This window comes from Anopheles marshallii, chromosome 3 (genome assembly GCF_943734725.1).
Source record: "Anopheles marshallii chromosome 3, idAnoMarsDA_429_01, whole genome shotgun sequence".
Taxonomy (NCBI): Eukaryota; Metazoa; Arthropoda; class Insecta; order Diptera; family Culicidae; genus Anopheles; species Anopheles marshallii.
In genome coordinates this window covers 82,272,382-82,288,441 of record NC_071327.1, presented here as the reverse complement: position 1 = coordinate 82,288,441, position 16,060 = coordinate 82,272,382, and the positions used below count along the sequence as shown (strand labels likewise).

General features: G+C 48.6%; 5 protein-coding genes across 5 annotated transcripts; 2 read left to right on the top strand and 3 right to left on the bottom strand.

Moving 5' to 3' along the window:
* Window positions 1–283: 283 nt before the first annotated feature.
* On the bottom strand, window positions 284–4,138 carry LOC128713810 (HEAT repeat-containing protein 6). Its single transcript, XM_053808679.1, is given in 6 exon segments — window positions 284–1,393; window positions 1,459–1,622; window positions 1,689–2,098; window positions 2,163–2,892; window positions 2,958–3,606; window positions 3,668–4,138. Coding segments are annotated over 6 exon segments (3,534 nt in total).
* A 149-nt stretch (window positions 4,139–4,287) lies between these two features.
* On the bottom strand, window positions 4,288–5,884 carry LOC128713253 (uncharacterized). Its single transcript, XM_053808110.1, has 3 exons — window positions 5,615–5,884; window positions 5,454–5,549; window positions 4,288–4,716 (listed from the first exon to the last, which is right to left on the bottom strand). The coding sequence occupies exons 1-3, from the start codon at window positions 5,882–5,884 to the stop codon at window positions 4,288–4,290; spliced, it is 795 nt and encodes a 264-aa protein (XP_053664085.1).
* Window positions 5,885–5,889: 5 nt separating this feature from the next.
* Window positions 5,890–7,383, top strand: LOC128714100 (RCC1-like G exchanging factor-like protein). The gene is made up of 3 exons (XM_053808975.1): window positions 5,890–6,748; window positions 6,814–6,978; window positions 7,046–7,383. The coding sequence occupies exons 1-3, from the start codon at window positions 5,890–5,892 to the stop codon at window positions 7,381–7,383; spliced, it is 1,362 nt and encodes a 453-aa protein (XP_053664950.1).
* A 145-nt stretch (window positions 7,384–7,528) lies between these two features.
* Window positions 7,529–8,974, bottom strand: LOC128713249 (venom serine carboxypeptidase). Its single transcript, XM_053808109.1, has one exon. The coding sequence runs from the start codon at window positions 8,972–8,974 to the stop codon at window positions 7,529–7,531; it is 1,446 nt and encodes a 481-aa protein (XP_053664084.1).
* A 1,458-nt stretch (window positions 8,975–10,432) lies between these two features.
* On the top strand, window positions 10,433–15,973 carry LOC128713248 (phospholipid-transporting ATPase ABCA3-like). Its single transcript, XM_053808108.1, has 6 exons — window positions 10,433–10,644; window positions 10,708–10,909; window positions 10,983–11,264; window positions 11,343–11,730; window positions 11,798–14,572; window positions 14,652–15,973. The coding sequence occupies exons 1-6, from the start codon at window positions 10,433–10,435 to the stop codon at window positions 15,971–15,973; spliced, it is 5,181 nt and encodes a 1,726-aa protein (XP_053664083.1).
* The last annotated feature ends 87 nt before the right edge of the window (window positions 15,974–16,060 follow it).

Sequence of the window (16,060 nt, the reverse complement as noted above, 5' to 3'; positions counted from 1 at the left end):
ATATAAACGCTTTGCTTTATCTTGTCCGAAATTGCTCTCAATAGCGGGAATATTAAGGTTAAGGTCACTTTGGACAAAGAACATCAAAGAAGAAGAAGGAGAAGTAACCAATCGTGTTCGGATATCCTGCCTGAACCGATCTCTACTGGTACCTACTTTGACCTCAATATGGTAATGATGAAAGTCCGATTTTTCCCATAGTTGCACTTTAATGTCATTGTAAATTTCCTCTTTTAATAAATTAGATATGAAAAATCTGTTCGGTACGCATAACCTCCGTCGCTCAACAAACATCGGAGTCTGTAAAACATTTAAGAAGCAGGTTCCAGGATGATGCCGGTATCGACTCACCTTCACCTTTGCTGATCTTACGCAATTCCAGCAACACACGATACGCCTCGAGCAGTGCTGCACTTTTTTCCGGCAGAATGCGATTTATCACACGAACCCAATTCCCTCGAACGGCGTCATAAAGTGGCAGCAGAACGCTTGCCATCGGCACTACATCTTCTTTCACTGCAAAGCGTAACAGATGCGCCAGTGATAAACACAGTTGTTCCTGCAGCGAATCCCTCCGCTTGTACTCGTTGTAGTCAACCAAATTATCCGACTGTTCGAGAGCTTGCAAAAGAGCGAGCCAAATCTGCTGGAAAAATTCGCCATAGTGCTCCCGCCGTCCAACGATCGTTAAAGCCTGGGCTGCATTAATGCGTACCTTAAAGTTGGGCGAATTAACAACGGTTTCGCATAGGGTAGGAAAGACTCGACGTTCCCAGGTTCCAGCCCCAGCACCAGCTACGAAGAATGTTTCATTTTTCATCATATTGCCAAGCGCGTAACATGCGTTCCATTTCACCTTCACGTTGACGGTGCTCGAAACGGTAACGTTTTGTATTAGCCGTTCAATGGCGTCCTGGTAAAGAGGGCTCCACGCAGCATGCTCAAGTTGTGCCGGGCGTAGAAGGTGCAGCACGTTACCGATCGTACGTACCGCATTGCTGCGCACCTTATCATTGTCCTCAGCCGAATCGAGCGCCACCTCAAGGGTGCGTCGCAGCAGTTCGTCGCTTATCATCAAATATCCTTGCTCAAGCGTGGATTCCTGTTGTGGTGGTGCTTGGTGATTGAGCTGCAGATGATGCTGTTGGTTTAGGATGAGCGCATCCGTAGCATTACCCAGCGACCAGCTAGTTTTAATTCGTGCCGTAAGATTGGGATCTAGCATTATCCTTAAAATCGATTCGATCGTATTTTCCACGTAGCATACGTCATCGCGCAATGACGGAAATAGGATGTACACTGAAAGGGTTCGGGCTGCCGCCGACGAAACAGCACTATCGTCATCGAAGGTACAGCCGGTTAGCAGAGAAATCAATGCCAGTTGCCGATCTCTCTACAGAAAATGTTAACATCATTAGATCATTGTTAAAAGCTAGTACGGACTGTCAAAAACCTTACCGGGAACTTTTCGAACACGTGCACACCAATATTGCCGAGGGCATCGCAACACACGGAGCGTAATGTAGCAACCAAACGCACATCTTGTATCTGCTCCGTGACAGTTGGGATGATGTTGGTCCAGAAGTGAAGTGCCACGTTAAGCTGCTCTGGATCAATTTTATCTATTTAAAGAAACTCATATCAGCTCGGAGAACGATACGCTACGAGATCATCCAACGTTTGCTTACCTTGCAAAAGTAGCTGCGTGTGTATGGCATGTCCGAGCAGATCCAACAGACGGCCGGCATACAGCTTTATCTCCGACAATGGATCACCGAACGCGTTAATCAAAGCCTGCGCTACCAGCGGGAGATGGTCGGCAAGCAGCGAATAGTGGCTCGTCATTGCACACAATACCTGCAGACATTCCATACGAACCGGCATTACCGCACTAGCAACGCCGTTTACTCCTAGATTTTCTAACGTAACCTGAACTAACCAAGATATGCTGTTTTCTCCAGCATTTTCGTAATCATTGGACGAATCGAGCGGTATGCCGTCCTGTCTATTTTCATGTTTGGAGTTCCCATCTTCTTCCGGTTCCGAATCGACCGCCTCCTCCTCTTCATTCTCCTCCTGGTTTAGTTCAAGATCAAACCTAGAGACGAACAAAAATCAATTACGCAACTGTGCTTTATCAACGACAGATACAGAAGTCTTACGCCTTTGAAACTGGTTTGCTGCGTACCACATTACCGGTCGGCGTCTGCGCTAGCTTCTTTATCCCGACCAGCCCGGCTATTTCTTCCGTCAGATCTGGCACGGAAATTAAAAAGCCCATCACCATCAATGCCGCCACTTTTATAGTTGCGTCCCGGTGCAGTACTAAAGGACGCACGATTCTTACGAATCGACTCGCAATTCCCGCCCGAAGCCGATGAAACGGTGTAGCCTGTATGAACACCGTTAATCCTTTGAGCAACTGCGTCAACACAGTAAGGTCACTTTCGAGAGTGAGTGCTTGCGTTAGCATGGCGTACATTTCGATGACCATGTTGCCCAGTGTTACAGAAAACGGCGTAAACGATACGAGCGTTTTTTTGCTACTTTCGGCCTGTATAAGGAATGGTTTAGATTTGTAGAGCAGAAACGACGTGGCCTGAATGGCCGCTATGCGACATTTTGGGGAAGGATCGCGAAGCACACAGTTCAATAGGGATATCGTGGCTGGTGTGCGAGTTTCGTCGGGAAAGAGGGCATGCCAGTAGCCAAACATGATCCGTTTCTCAACGTGCTGTGCTAACGTCCCTATCAGCACCAGCGCAGTTTGCCGTAGTTTGGCCGTCCGATGTCGTTCGATTTGTGCTCGGGACGAGGAAGCTTCGCTTTCGGAATAATCCGAATCGCTCGTTTGATAACAACCGGTCATTGGTGGCTGACACTTGGAGGACCCTATAGAAGGGAAGAAAATTTTCACATCACATCCTCCTTGCATCGATTATCACACTATTACTCACATTCCAACACAATGCTTGCCTCTGAGTACGGCTGGCGGTTAATATCTCCGTCTGTAGTTTTTTTCTGCTCTCGATTTCCAACTCCACTGTTTCTCGACGTTCCTTTCTTGCTTTTAGGATGGGTCCGGGTTTTACGTGTTTTTGCTGTCTTCCCGCCTTTGCTAATGGGTATGTGCTGCGGTTCCGGTATACCCTGCTGCGACACGGGAACACGCTGCGGTACCAATTTTCCCACGTCTGGAATACCGTACATAATGAAGGCCTTGGCCGCACCAACCAGACGACCAAGCTGACTGTTTGTCCACTCTTTTGGCTCCTCTAACGCGACAACAATCCGAAGGCAATTTACTGCGGATGTTGCCAGGCTGTAGTAAGCGAGCTCAGTGAATGATTCGGGACGCGTTTTAAATATTAAATCCAGCACCGCATTGCCCACTGTTGTTAGGTACGGTTCGAGTACTTCTACGCCAAGCGGTTCGCAGCAAACCAAGATCGATTCGAGGCACAGTACGGCTGCTAAATAAAGCTCACTAGAACTGCATTGATCAAGGAGAGCGGACGAAACGGCTCTGGGTTCCACTCTCCGATAGTCCGGATCAGCAAGCACATTGACTAGAATTCCATTGTTTGATATGAAAACATCTAGAAGCTAAAATCAAAATACAACTTTACTATGGAATTGCATTTTTTTTTCTTGCGAAACTGCTCACCGGTGTAATATCGCTGCACCGACAGAAGAGCAGTTGCAATGTGCCCAGCACATCACAAGCCACCTGATAGAACCGTCGTTCAAGGCACTTGCGGAGCCACACAATCAAAGCGAGAGATGCCGGTTCCGGGAGTGCAATCTTCTGTCGACCGACGAGTGATTTTATGAGAAAACATGCTTTCACTACCAGAGTGTCCTCGTGCACTGGAATGTTGACGAACGATTCAACCAGTCGAACCGGGGATCGTACGTCACTGATCCTTGCGCCGCGATAATTTAACCCGTTGAGCTCGTTTAGCAACGTGTTGATTTCATTCCGATAGTCTGCAATCTGACTTCCGCAGTTCAAGAAAAGGAACTTGGTCGAAAGCTGAAGAAATTCCTGTTCCAGCTCCATATGGTGAAAGTGTTCTGTGACAGAGCTATTTGTGATTTGTTTTGATGTGCGCTATCATGGCCTACGATGATTCATTAACCCTTGTGCTCGAAGGATCGAAATTTTAGATCATATTTTAGTACAGCATGTGTGTTTTAGTACGTATTTTTTAATTTATTTGCCATCCATGGTATAGATTTATTATCATTGATCTACAAAAAAACTGCTACCACTCATCCGTTGATTTATTTTTTCTTCGATGCACCACCCATTTCATCCAATTGCTGCTTAAGTTCTTTAAGGTCCCTATCCGGAACGTACCGTGACTCCTCCTGTTCCCACGTATGCTCTGATACCTTCAACGTGACACCTTCCGGAAGCGCGGCCTGCAATGTCCGCAACAGCAGTGGAAATAATGGCGCCTGGACATTTTCCACCTGCACCGTACGCTCGTACACGGTTAGCTTATACTCGCTATCAATAACGCTAGAGTTGGGTTTAAACTTTTGCACGTTCAGTTTTTGTGGTGGTTGTGCGTACCCGTCGGCTATCTCCAGATCCATCGAATCAGCTACATGGTGGATGAATTTTTGATAGCTTTCAAGCAAAGGATAATCGTAGCCTTTGATGGACAGGTTCAACGTCTCGTAAAGTGGATATTTCGGTTTGAGCAACTGAAAGAAATGGAATGAATATTAGTTCGTTTGTTTGCTGTACTAAAAAGGTGCTTTTAGAACAAGGGATTTGTTTGATGTGTCATCCACGCTGTCACGCAGGGTGGCGTCCATTAAGTTTGAATCCAATAAAATTAACTGTCGACATTTCCGAGTAAAAGCTATGCGTTTGTGTTTTGTCTGAAATCGGAAGCTTCCCACAGTAATGACGCGCCGTAAACAGGTGCCGAAGTCACTACCAATCACACATAGTAAAAATGAACCCGGAAACACGCGCACCCGATCCCGGATAGAACAACTAGACCCAGAATCGTCATCCAGTTCACAACGAAGTCGCCGCAGCAAAAGTACGGACACACAGTCCACGGACGGAAGTGTTCGTGGATCACACCGTAGATCGCTATCGGCTGAAACACCGCGATCATCCACTCAAACCGACAAAGGAACGCGAAGAGCTCCACGCATAGCCCCGTATCTTAAGGAAATGCTTTATCTGCAACAAACGCAACACTTGCTCATCCCAAAGGCATCTTTCGCAAGAGTGGTAAAGGAAGTGTTTAACTATCGGTATCGGATGTCGCAAACGGCTCTCGCGGCATTGCACGAAGCATCCGAAATGTACCTTGTGGAACTGTTTACTGATGCCTACTTGTGCTGTATGCATCGAAATAGGGTTACTTTAAACAGAGAAGACATACGGCTAGCTCTTTCAATAAGGAAAACAATAATCTGATTACCTCAAGATAGTCGGGCTCATATATGCGGTTCATGCATCCTGCAGAATGAGAAAATGAACGTCCGAAGCGGGATGCTGCCAATGTCCGGGTGAAGATCTTAGGCTATAAGTGGACAAACGAATGACGTGAAAAGAATCGCACATTTTGCCGAATTACACTACACTTACCAGTCGGCTAGCCATGATAATCGTTTGCAATAAGAATTGAAATATTTTACTATTAATAAAGGACTCTTTCTTTCTTTCTGCTCTTGAATAAGAGCAAGCAATGTTTTCTGAATGTCTCTCTGTTGTTATTTTACGAACTGTCAAACGAGTGCTTGCAACATGTGAGGTTATGTAATTGATAAACCAAAACAAACGAATTTTCAAAAGAACATGCAAAACAACAGCTTCGAGTGTACGTACAAAAAAGTGAATAAAAGCAACCATCGAACATGCGATCCACACTGCATCGGTGCCATTCGTGCCTTTCAGGATTAGGCTTAATGCACAACCGCTACTATGCCTCCGGCAGTAGGCTAAGTGTTCTTCGGCAGGATGCGTCCCGCTTGCCGGTCCACCAGTTTCCGGTAGCTAAAACGAATGACACACGCGTCTATGTCTGGGGTTTCGCTGCAACGGGTGCACTTGGAATGCAGACTTCCGTGAAGAAACAGGCACAAGTATTCACCGACTTCGTGCAGCATCCAAGCAGGCTAAGCTTCGCCGAAGGACATACAGTGTCGGACATTGCGACTGGGTACGGATTCACGGTACATGTGGTCAATACGAAGAAAGCGACGGAACTTTGGGGGACCGGTATAAACACCGATGGGCAGTTAGGCTTTCAGAAAGCACCTGGCCCGCACAAGAAACCGTTGGAGTTACTCATCTACCCTGCACCAATTGATTTAAGCGCAGCGAAGATCCACCATAGCCAGCGGATAGTGCAGGTGGCCGCTGGACGAGCACACGTGCTTGGTCTTACCGAGGATGGTGCAGTTGTTGCATTTGGGAATAACGCCTACGGGCAGTGTGGTCGAAAAATCGTTCCCGACGAGGACTACTTTCGCAATCCTGTGGTAACCACTATTCAGCTCGAAGAACCAGTGCGAGCGGTCGAATGTGGACAAGACCACAGTTTACTGCTCACGGAATCGGGTCGTGTGTTTTCTTGCGGTTGGAGCGATGATGGACAAGCTGGACAGGGCCGATATGGATTGATCGATACACTCGGTCCCGCGGAAGGAGACATGAAAGGGGAACAGATTGTGAAGTTTTCCAGCAGCTGTGATACGATACTGGCCATCAATGGTAAGCATACCGATCTGGAACTGCAGGGCAGTCTACGCATCATGGTTTCACTTGTTGTCCTACAGAGAAAGGAGAATTGTTCGGATGGGGCAATTCAGAATACGGCCAGCTCGGGGATGTAGCTCAGGACAATCCACAAATCAATACGCCACGGCAACTCTCTTTCACCAAAGAATGTGGCAAGATTATCGACATCGCAACTGGTGGCTCATATTGCCTTATTTTAAATGGTAATTACTTTACAAGTGCTTTCAGGCCAGGCCTCACCGTTAACCTTTTTCGGCTTCTTGCTTTCAGAACACGGAGATGTATTTTCTTGGGGATACGGTATTCTTGGCTTCGGTCCGGAAGTGCAGCATCGGCCAACTCCTACCCGTATTCCACCAGCACTGTTTGGCAGGAATGAATTCAACCCCAATGCAAAGGTGATTTCGATCGCGTCTGGCATAACCCACTGTGCCGCAATCAATGATCAGCATGATCTGTATATGTGGGGTCACAATCGGTATGCCTGCCTAGGTCTAGGGCATAAGAATGATCAGTTCTTTCCACTGAAGGTAGCACTTAATGCGCGCGTACAGAAAGTGAGTTGTGGTGTAGATCACACCGTAACACTTTGTACGGCATTTGTTTGAACAAATAACTAATATTTCGAATTCTCTGTAAATACAAACGAGGCTTATAAATGTGAACGGCTCAGTTTTATTATATTTCTAGCTTGAAAGTGCCAACGAACGCCCCTGGCCTATGATTTGCCTAAGTCTGTTGAGCTCCCTATTATTAGAAGTGTTTGGGCTTCTTTCCAAACTTCTTACCATGTGTCAAACGCATCACTAAATCGAGTGCCCACTTCGGCCGATCCTTCGGTACCATGTGACCCGCATTCCTGACCAACACTTCCACCAGATTGCCCGCTTCCTTCGCGTACCCTGCAATCTCACCATCCACACGCCAGATGTGTCGTGGTGCCTTCTTGTAATCATCTGCTCCGGGAAAGCTAAGCTTAGTCACGTAGTTCATCGTCAGCGGGTACGCCACAATAATGTCTAGCTGACCATTGTAAATGACCACACGGTATGCGTGCAGCAGCTCGTTCAGATACGGCACAACCGACTGCATAACATCGAGCTTCAGATGATCCTCGACCTTGTTCTCACCGTCTAGATCGTGGAACGAGTTGTTGCCCACATGTATGGCGCGGCGTGTTTCCGGCAGTTGCAAAAACTTCCCCATATACTCATCCCCGGGATCCGGTACCGTTTGCAGGTAGTTGAAGTACGTGGTGAATCCGGACGCATTTTTGAACAGTGATCCGCTTGGATATTGATCCCCATTGATCAACTCATCGAAAACGTCAAAGGCACACTTGAAGTCCTTCTTTGTGATACAGTCACGGCCCTTCGCTTCGTACTGGTGGAATTGGTCACGCGTTCTGCCATCAATCAACCCCAGCTGGTAAAGATAGTCGCCGTAGACGAGCTGGTGGTACGGATCGCACAACCCATTTCCGATTGCGATACCCTGCAGGTTAAGCTTTACCTTTGCCGCGCCATTGTTCCGGTGGATCGTGTGCGCCACGGCCGGGACGTACTTTCCACCGTAAGACTCACCGGTCACAAAGAAGGGCTGCTGTTGCAGGTCGGGAAACAGGGTGAAAAACTGCTGCAGGGCGTTGTACAGATTTGCACCGACTTGTGTCTCGTTCGTCGAGTAGCCTTCCTCCTTATCGGTGAAGCTGAACCCCGTTCCGACGGGGTTATCGATGTAGATGAGATGGTGGTTCAGGTGCCAGCTGTATTTGCGTGGAGCCAGCTTCAAGTCGTTGCGCACAGCGAACGGTCCATTTTCTGTGAATAACCCGTAAAGGGACGATGCACCAGGACCCCCCTGAAGCCACAGAACCACCGGTGAATCGTGGCTTAGTTTGGCCGCAAAGTACCAGAAGAAGAGATTCGAGTTGGTTGTTTCATCCACCGTGAAGTATCCCGAATAGCTTTCGATGTCTGCTGGAATGGCGGAATGGTTGACACGAGCCGCGTCCCGGCCTGCTTCGATCGATTTGTTCGCAATGAACGGCGTTAAGAACAGCGGTTCTCCAACATCATCGTTCGGTGCCAGTGGCACAGCCTGGAATGTTGGGTAAGGGTTGATGAACGATCGCTTCGCTTCGATCAATGTAGCGTCCCATAACCCCAGCAGCAACAGGGCACCCGAAACAAACAACATGGCGCTGGCTGTAATGAACGCGTTGTAACAATTTAATTAACCGAGAAGTAGCAAGCCGCTGTTGCTACTCCTTCAACGTACGAAGAACACTGATCCGCACTGACCAATATGCTTACACCGCAACCAACCAATCAGTCTATGGTGACTGCTATGGAACTACGTAAATATAACAAAGAAGAACAGAATTGATGATGATGATGATTGAGAGTTGTTGAAGTACAATGCATGCGTATGATGTGTCAATGATCGGAGAAAGAGAACAGTGATGACAATGTTTGTTGTAAAGCGTGAAATTGCCATAAAGCATATTTTTAAATAGGAATTTCGTCTGAAAATATCATACCAGATTAACACACGACACCTTTACTTAACTTACGGTACTCTGACTGAAATGAAGGTAACACTAAAAAAACACGGTAATTAAAGTTTGCATATTTTGTATAGGATATATTTAAATAATGAGCAGTTTCCTCCATGTACATAACCCCTTATGAATACCATTTCGAAGTTCGTGTGACTATTTGTTCAATATGCACATGAAGGCAAAAATAGCCGGCTAGCAATCCAAATACAATACAACGGCGATCTTGCGGTTGTAAACAAATCGCGCCACAAAATAAAGCCATCCGATAACACCACTACACACACACACCACGTGGAGAGATGGGTGTAATAAACCCCCTCCTTCTACTATCGACCCTACATAACCCAACCAAATTCTTGTTTGCAAAAAAACGCGTGCGTGTGTGTGTGCATGTATGTTTTGTTCTATCACCCCTCATACGTGTGTGTTAGTGTACGTGAAGATTGGGGGGGGATGATGTCTAATGAAATCACCCCAAACAAACTCAACAAAAAAAGCATGCGCGCGCCCGCGAAACAGTGGAAAGGGCGTGAGAGTGTGTGTGTGTCAGAGGTAGTACATTTTTTGACAGTGTAATCCACCACTTCGCAACCTGACGAAATGATTCACCCGGTGTTAGATCCATCCATCCAGTTCGATATTTCCACATCGAACGGGGCACATCGTTTAGTGTGGAAGAGAATTGTTGCTGCTGTACCGTCGATTGACGCAATCATGGAACGGTGGTGGTAGCGTGTGATTCTGCCGTTTCCTTTCCCACCCAACATCGTGCGTTAAGGGTGGATTCTTTTACTGCGGTGGACCGGTTTGTGTACTTCAGAGACAATTGTGTACTTGCGCCCCATAATTAGCTGCGAGTTACGAGAGTGAGAGAAAGAATAAAAAATGCTTCCGAAGTAACGCAAACGGAAGGAATTTCCCCGCAGCAAAAGAGCATTACTGCAATCCATCATTAGTGTGCCTTAAATCAAAGTAACGCTTACCACAGTCAATCAGTGTACATACGAGATTCGAACAGAGTTGGAGGTTTGGAGCGGAGAATCGACCGGAGTTGGAAGGTCTGGAACACGTTAGTCACATCCGGGGGCTTCAACATGACTACCTCAAGCTGGGACAAATTTGTGCTGCTACTGTGGAAGAATTGGATCATACAGAAGCGCCACTATGCGCAGACGGTTTTCGAAGTGACCATTCCGGTGTTAGCCTGTTCGCTGCTCATACTCGTCCGAGGTCTCGTAACGCCAACCGTCTACACCGAACCGACGACCTTCGGCAGCTTAAATGTTCAAAGTTTGGCCATGATACGGTACGCGAAGAACGGTGCGAGTCTCAGGGCGTTTGATTTTGATATTGTTTCTTTTTTTTCTAGGGAGATGGTAACGAACCACCCGATCAATTTGAAAATTGCTTACTCACCGCGCAATGATGTGCTCGAACGCATCGTTGGCCGAGCGGCAAGAATGCTCGGCACCGATGTCCTTCACCAGGGCTACAACGATAGCGAAAGCATGTACAAGGATCTCGTCACGCACAACTACTTAGCGGGATTGGAATTTCCCGACGAGTTCATGGTAACGATCTTGGTCTAGTTCCGGACGAGGTGTGCCGCTGGTGTTTAGTGACTAAAACTCTCCCATGTTCCAGAACGTTACAAGCCTACCGGACAGAGTTGATGTTGCCGTTCGGTTCCCGAGCGAGATGCGTACGACAACCCTGCCTGGGGCACAGTTTTGGGCGAACTGGCGCACGTTCTTGATATTTCCACAGTTTCAAGTGTACGGTGCGCGTAACATCAACGTCAGCGATGGTGGCTATCCAGCGAATTACTACGCGGAAGGATTTGCCTCCGTCCAGAATGCGATCAGCCGTGCGGTGCTGGAGATGCGTAGCGATCGTAACAATTCACTGCCTCTTGTGCACCTTAGGGTAATGATCGTTTATCTCCATAGGATTGTCTTGGTAGGATGCACTGATGCACTTTCTTCTCTCCCGTCTCACCCACAGCGTTTCCCTTATCCGGCCTTTTACGATGATCCGCTGCTGCGTGGTTTGGAAAACCTGTTCCCCTCCATCATCATGGTTGCGTTCTTCTATTCCTGCATCAACACGGTCAAGTTCATCACGCTGGAGAAGGAAAAACAGTTGAAGGAATCGATGAAGGTGATGGGACTGGATGGGTGGATACACTGGGTGGCCTGGTTCGTGCGCACTCTGACGCTGCTAACCGTGTCCATCACGCTCGTCACCGTGCTGCTGAGCTGTAACCTTACCACCAACACGAAGGTGGCCATATTCCAGTTCTCCAATCGCTTCCTGATCTGGCTGTTTCTGTTCGTGTACAGCATCACGACAATCATGCTGTGCTTTATGATCAGCACCTTCTTCTCCAAAGGTGAGCCCCAGGTCCCAGGACATCGGCAAAGTTTGTACAATTCAAGTTCTGTTACTTTCATCAACAGCGAACATTGCCTCAGGTATTGCCGGCATTGTGTGGTTCTATTCACTCACGCCGTTTCAGTTAACGTTTGGTAACTACGATCGGATGTCTCTCGGGGCCAAGCTGGGGTCGAGTCTGTGGAGCAACACGGCTATGGGATATGGTGTGATGCTGTTCATGAAGCACGAAGGTACATCGATCGGTTTGCAGTGGGACAACCTCTTGACGCCCGTGACCGTTGATGATAGCCTGACGATGGCGCACATATTCGGCATGCTGGTTGTTGACGCCGCACTCTATCTCGCCGTAGCATTGTACGTAGAACAGATTGCGCCGGGGCAGTTTGGTGTACCTCGAAGGTGGAATTTTATCCTCACCACCAGCTTCTGGATGCAAGAAGTCTTTCCGCGAAAGCAAATTCGCGACGGTTCAGGTACGACAGCTGTGGAAAATGGTTTCGAAAGCGAAAGATTGAAATCAACCGGCAGATATCAAGCGAATGCGGAGGAAGAACCGACCGACAAACAGATCGGCATTAGCATGGTAGGACTAACGAAGGTTTACGATGGGAAATCAACTTCGCGTGCCGCTGTTAGTGGACTTACCGTGAACTTTTATCGCGATCAAATAACCGTTCTGCTGGGTCACAACGGTGCAGGCAAAACGACTACCATGGGTATGCTGACGGGGATGTACCCTCCAACATCGGGATACGCTACTATCGACGGACACAGGATCGGTGGTACCGCTGTGAACCGATTCCGCAATACGCTCGGTTTCTGTCCTCAGCACAACGTGCTTTTCAACGAGCTGACCGTCGCAGAACACATTCGCTTCTTCGCCAGACTGAAAGGCATCCGGCAGGAGGAGTACATCGAGACGGAAATCGACAAATATGTACGAGCGCTAGGGCTCGAATCCAAGCGCAACGAGCAATCCCACACCCTATCCGGTGGTATGAAGCGGAAACTTTCGCTCGCTGTCGCACTGTGCGGTGGTTCGCGTGTTGTATTCTGTGACGAACCAACGTCCGGTATGGATCCGGGCGCTCGCCGCACGGTGTGGGACTTACTGCAGCAGGAGAAGCGCGATCGTACGATCGTCCTGTCGACGCACTTCATGGACGAAGCGGATGTGCTCGGGGACCGTATCGCTGTGATGTGCGATGGAGAACTCCGAGCGGTTGGCACACCGTTTTTCTTGAAGAAACGCTTCGGTGCCGGATATCGATTGGTTTGTGTAAAGCGCGTCGATTGTCAGCCGGAAGTGCTTACGAAGCTACTGCGTCGGTACGTACCGGACGTGGCGATAGAGTCAGATATTGGCACGGAGTTGAGCTTGCGGCTTCACGAACAGTATCGTGCTATGTTTCAACCCGCGCTGGAAGAACTGGAACAAAACACCGAACGGTGTGGCATCTCCAGCTACGGTATTGCCTTGTCCACACTGGAGGAAGTTTTCATGAGGTTGGGCAGTGATGAAGGTAACACTGACGTACTTCAGCACACCGCTAATGGAACGGATAAGAACCGTCTAACAAACGGCGGCGTCCATCATCCTGCGCCTCCGCCAATAACCATCACGGAAACCTTCGAGCTACAAACAGGCACAGAGCTTCTTTGCAGTCAGATCCGTGCCATGTTCTGCAAGAAGTATCTCAGCTTTATCCGCTCGTGGAAGATATCCTCACTGCAGATACTACTGCCAATGATGTTTGTTCTGTTAGTTGTTGCAATTGTGCGATTCTTTCCCAACAATGTTGTTCTGCCCCCGTTGGAAATTACACTCGCAAGCTACGATCGTACGAACACTGTCCTGTCGGCAAGCGATCGAAATGCCTCGATCGTAGCCGCGTATGCAGAAACGATCAAGCATTCTTCAGGTGCTGGACTCCGACATTCACTCACTGTGACGGAGCGCAATTTCACCGAATTTATCCTGCAAAAGTCAACGGAAAACATACGGGCGGTGGATAATACGTACATGATAGGAGCGTCCCTAGATGTGGTTCACCGTAACTTCACTGCCTGGTTCAACAACAAAGCGTACCATACGGCGCCACTTTCGCTTAGCGTACTCTACAATGCGCTTGCACGGACCATCTGCACCAACTGTAGCATCACTGTGACGAACAAACCGCTCCCGTACAGCAGCCACGTCCGGTTCCTGCGTACCCAGTCCGGAAGCAATCTGGGCTTCCAGCTTGCCTTCAACACCGGCTTTGCAATGGCCTTCGTTGGTGCCCTCTACATCCTGTACTATGTGCGTGAACGATCGTCCGGTTCGAAACTGTTGCAGTTCGTGAGCGGGGTGAACGCGATCACGTTTTGGGGAGTTTCCTTTCTCTGGGATTTTGCCGTGTTCTGTGTAGCGATGGCTTTGTACATCGGTACATTAGCTGCCTTCGGCGAGGAAGGTTGGTCCACACCGGAGGAACTTGGCCGTGTGGTGATTGTGTTCATTTGTTTCGGACTGGCGGTCATTCCGTTCACGTATCTTGGTGCATACTGTTTCGATGTGCCGTCGACCGGATTTATTAAGATGCTGATCTTCAACATCTTCACCGGCACGGTCATGTTTACGGCGGTGTTTCTGCTCAAGGTGAAGGACTTTGATCTGCGCCATGTGGCAGAAACGATGGAGTGGATTTATATGGTGTTTCCACTGTTTGCGCTCAGCCACAGCTTGAACAATATCAACGTGATGGAAACGACGAGACAAATCTGCGATGCGTACTGCGATGCGATGCCCTTCTGCACGCCCCAGTTGGCTTGCAAATTTAACGAACTGTGCTGCGGTAAGTGGAGAAGCGTCAACGCGTCAGATGGATGTTGATTTGTCGATTTTATCTGTTTTTTTTTGCATTCCCGTTACAGATGTGGAAATATTTTCATTCAATCCGCGAGGCATCAATCGAAATCTGACTTACCTGATTGGTGTTTCAGTATGTTCTTTTGTGGTTCTGCTACTGAAAGAGTATCGTGTTTTCGCCGAGATGCACCTCAGCGCTTGTATACCGGATCGGTTGTGTTTCAACAGATATCGTAAGGCGGCGGTCACAACTGAAGAAATGGAATCCATTGCGATCAGCGAGGATTCGGACGTTGCTGACGAACGTACCAGGGTGGATCGATTCCACGAAGAGCGAGAACACCAATCACTTACCGGACTGGCTTTGTTAATGTTGCGCGATCTAACCAAACGTTACGGCAACGCTCAACCACCGGCAGTTGATCGACTTACATTTGCCGCCGGAGGACGGGAATGTTTCGGCCTGCTGGGTGTAAACGGTGCCGGTAAAACGTCCACCTTCCGGATGCTAACCGGCGATCGACGCATTACTGCCGGTGACGCATGGGTCGTTGGATACAGTCTGCGCACGCAACTTCCTGCCGTTTATCGCAAGATCGGATACTGTCCCCAGTTTGATGCTCTGCTCGAAGATCTGACCGGTCGGGAAACGTTGCGCATTTTTGCCCGTTTGCGTGGCATTCCGGGTCCATCGATCGATTCGATCGCAGAAAGGCTTGCAGTGGAACTACACTTTGCTGCCCACCTGGACAAGCGCGTCCAGGCGTACAGTGGTGGAACGCGAAGGAAACTAAGCACCGCACTGGCTCTGCTCGGCGATCCGGTTGTGGTGTACCTGGACGAACCAACCACGGGCATGGATCCGGGTGCGAAGCGTCACTTCTGGAACGTGATGTGTCGGGTACGGTCAGAGGGCAGAACCGCGCTAGTGCTCACATCGCACAGCATGGAAGAATGCGAAGCACTATGCACGCGCCTTGCAATCATGGTGAATGGCGAATTCCGATGTATCGGGTCGGCTCAGCATCTGAAAAATAAATTCTCCCACGGCTACTTTCTTACCATGAAGCTGAAACGCACCGGAGATGGATCGCGCACGGAGGCCGAACGGAACAAGCAAGCGATCAAGTCGTTTATGCAGCAGACCTTTTCAGTCGGCACTACTGGTGGTGGTGGTGGTGGTACCGGTGCCATCCTCAAGGAAGAGTATCACAACTACCTCACCTATCACATCCGGGACACTGGACATCGCTGGTCAGAGATGTTTGGTTTACTGGAGGCGGCACGGGATCAGCTGCAACTTGAAGATTACGCCCTTGGGCAAACATCACTCGAGCAAGTGTTCCTCACACTTACCGCTAATCAGCGCACCTGCAACGAAGTATAGTTGAATCTCTACCACCGCTAGTCCCTTGCTGCTTTCTCAACTAATTCTATTACTCTGGCAGAGTAGTTCCGGGTGTATTTAAAATAG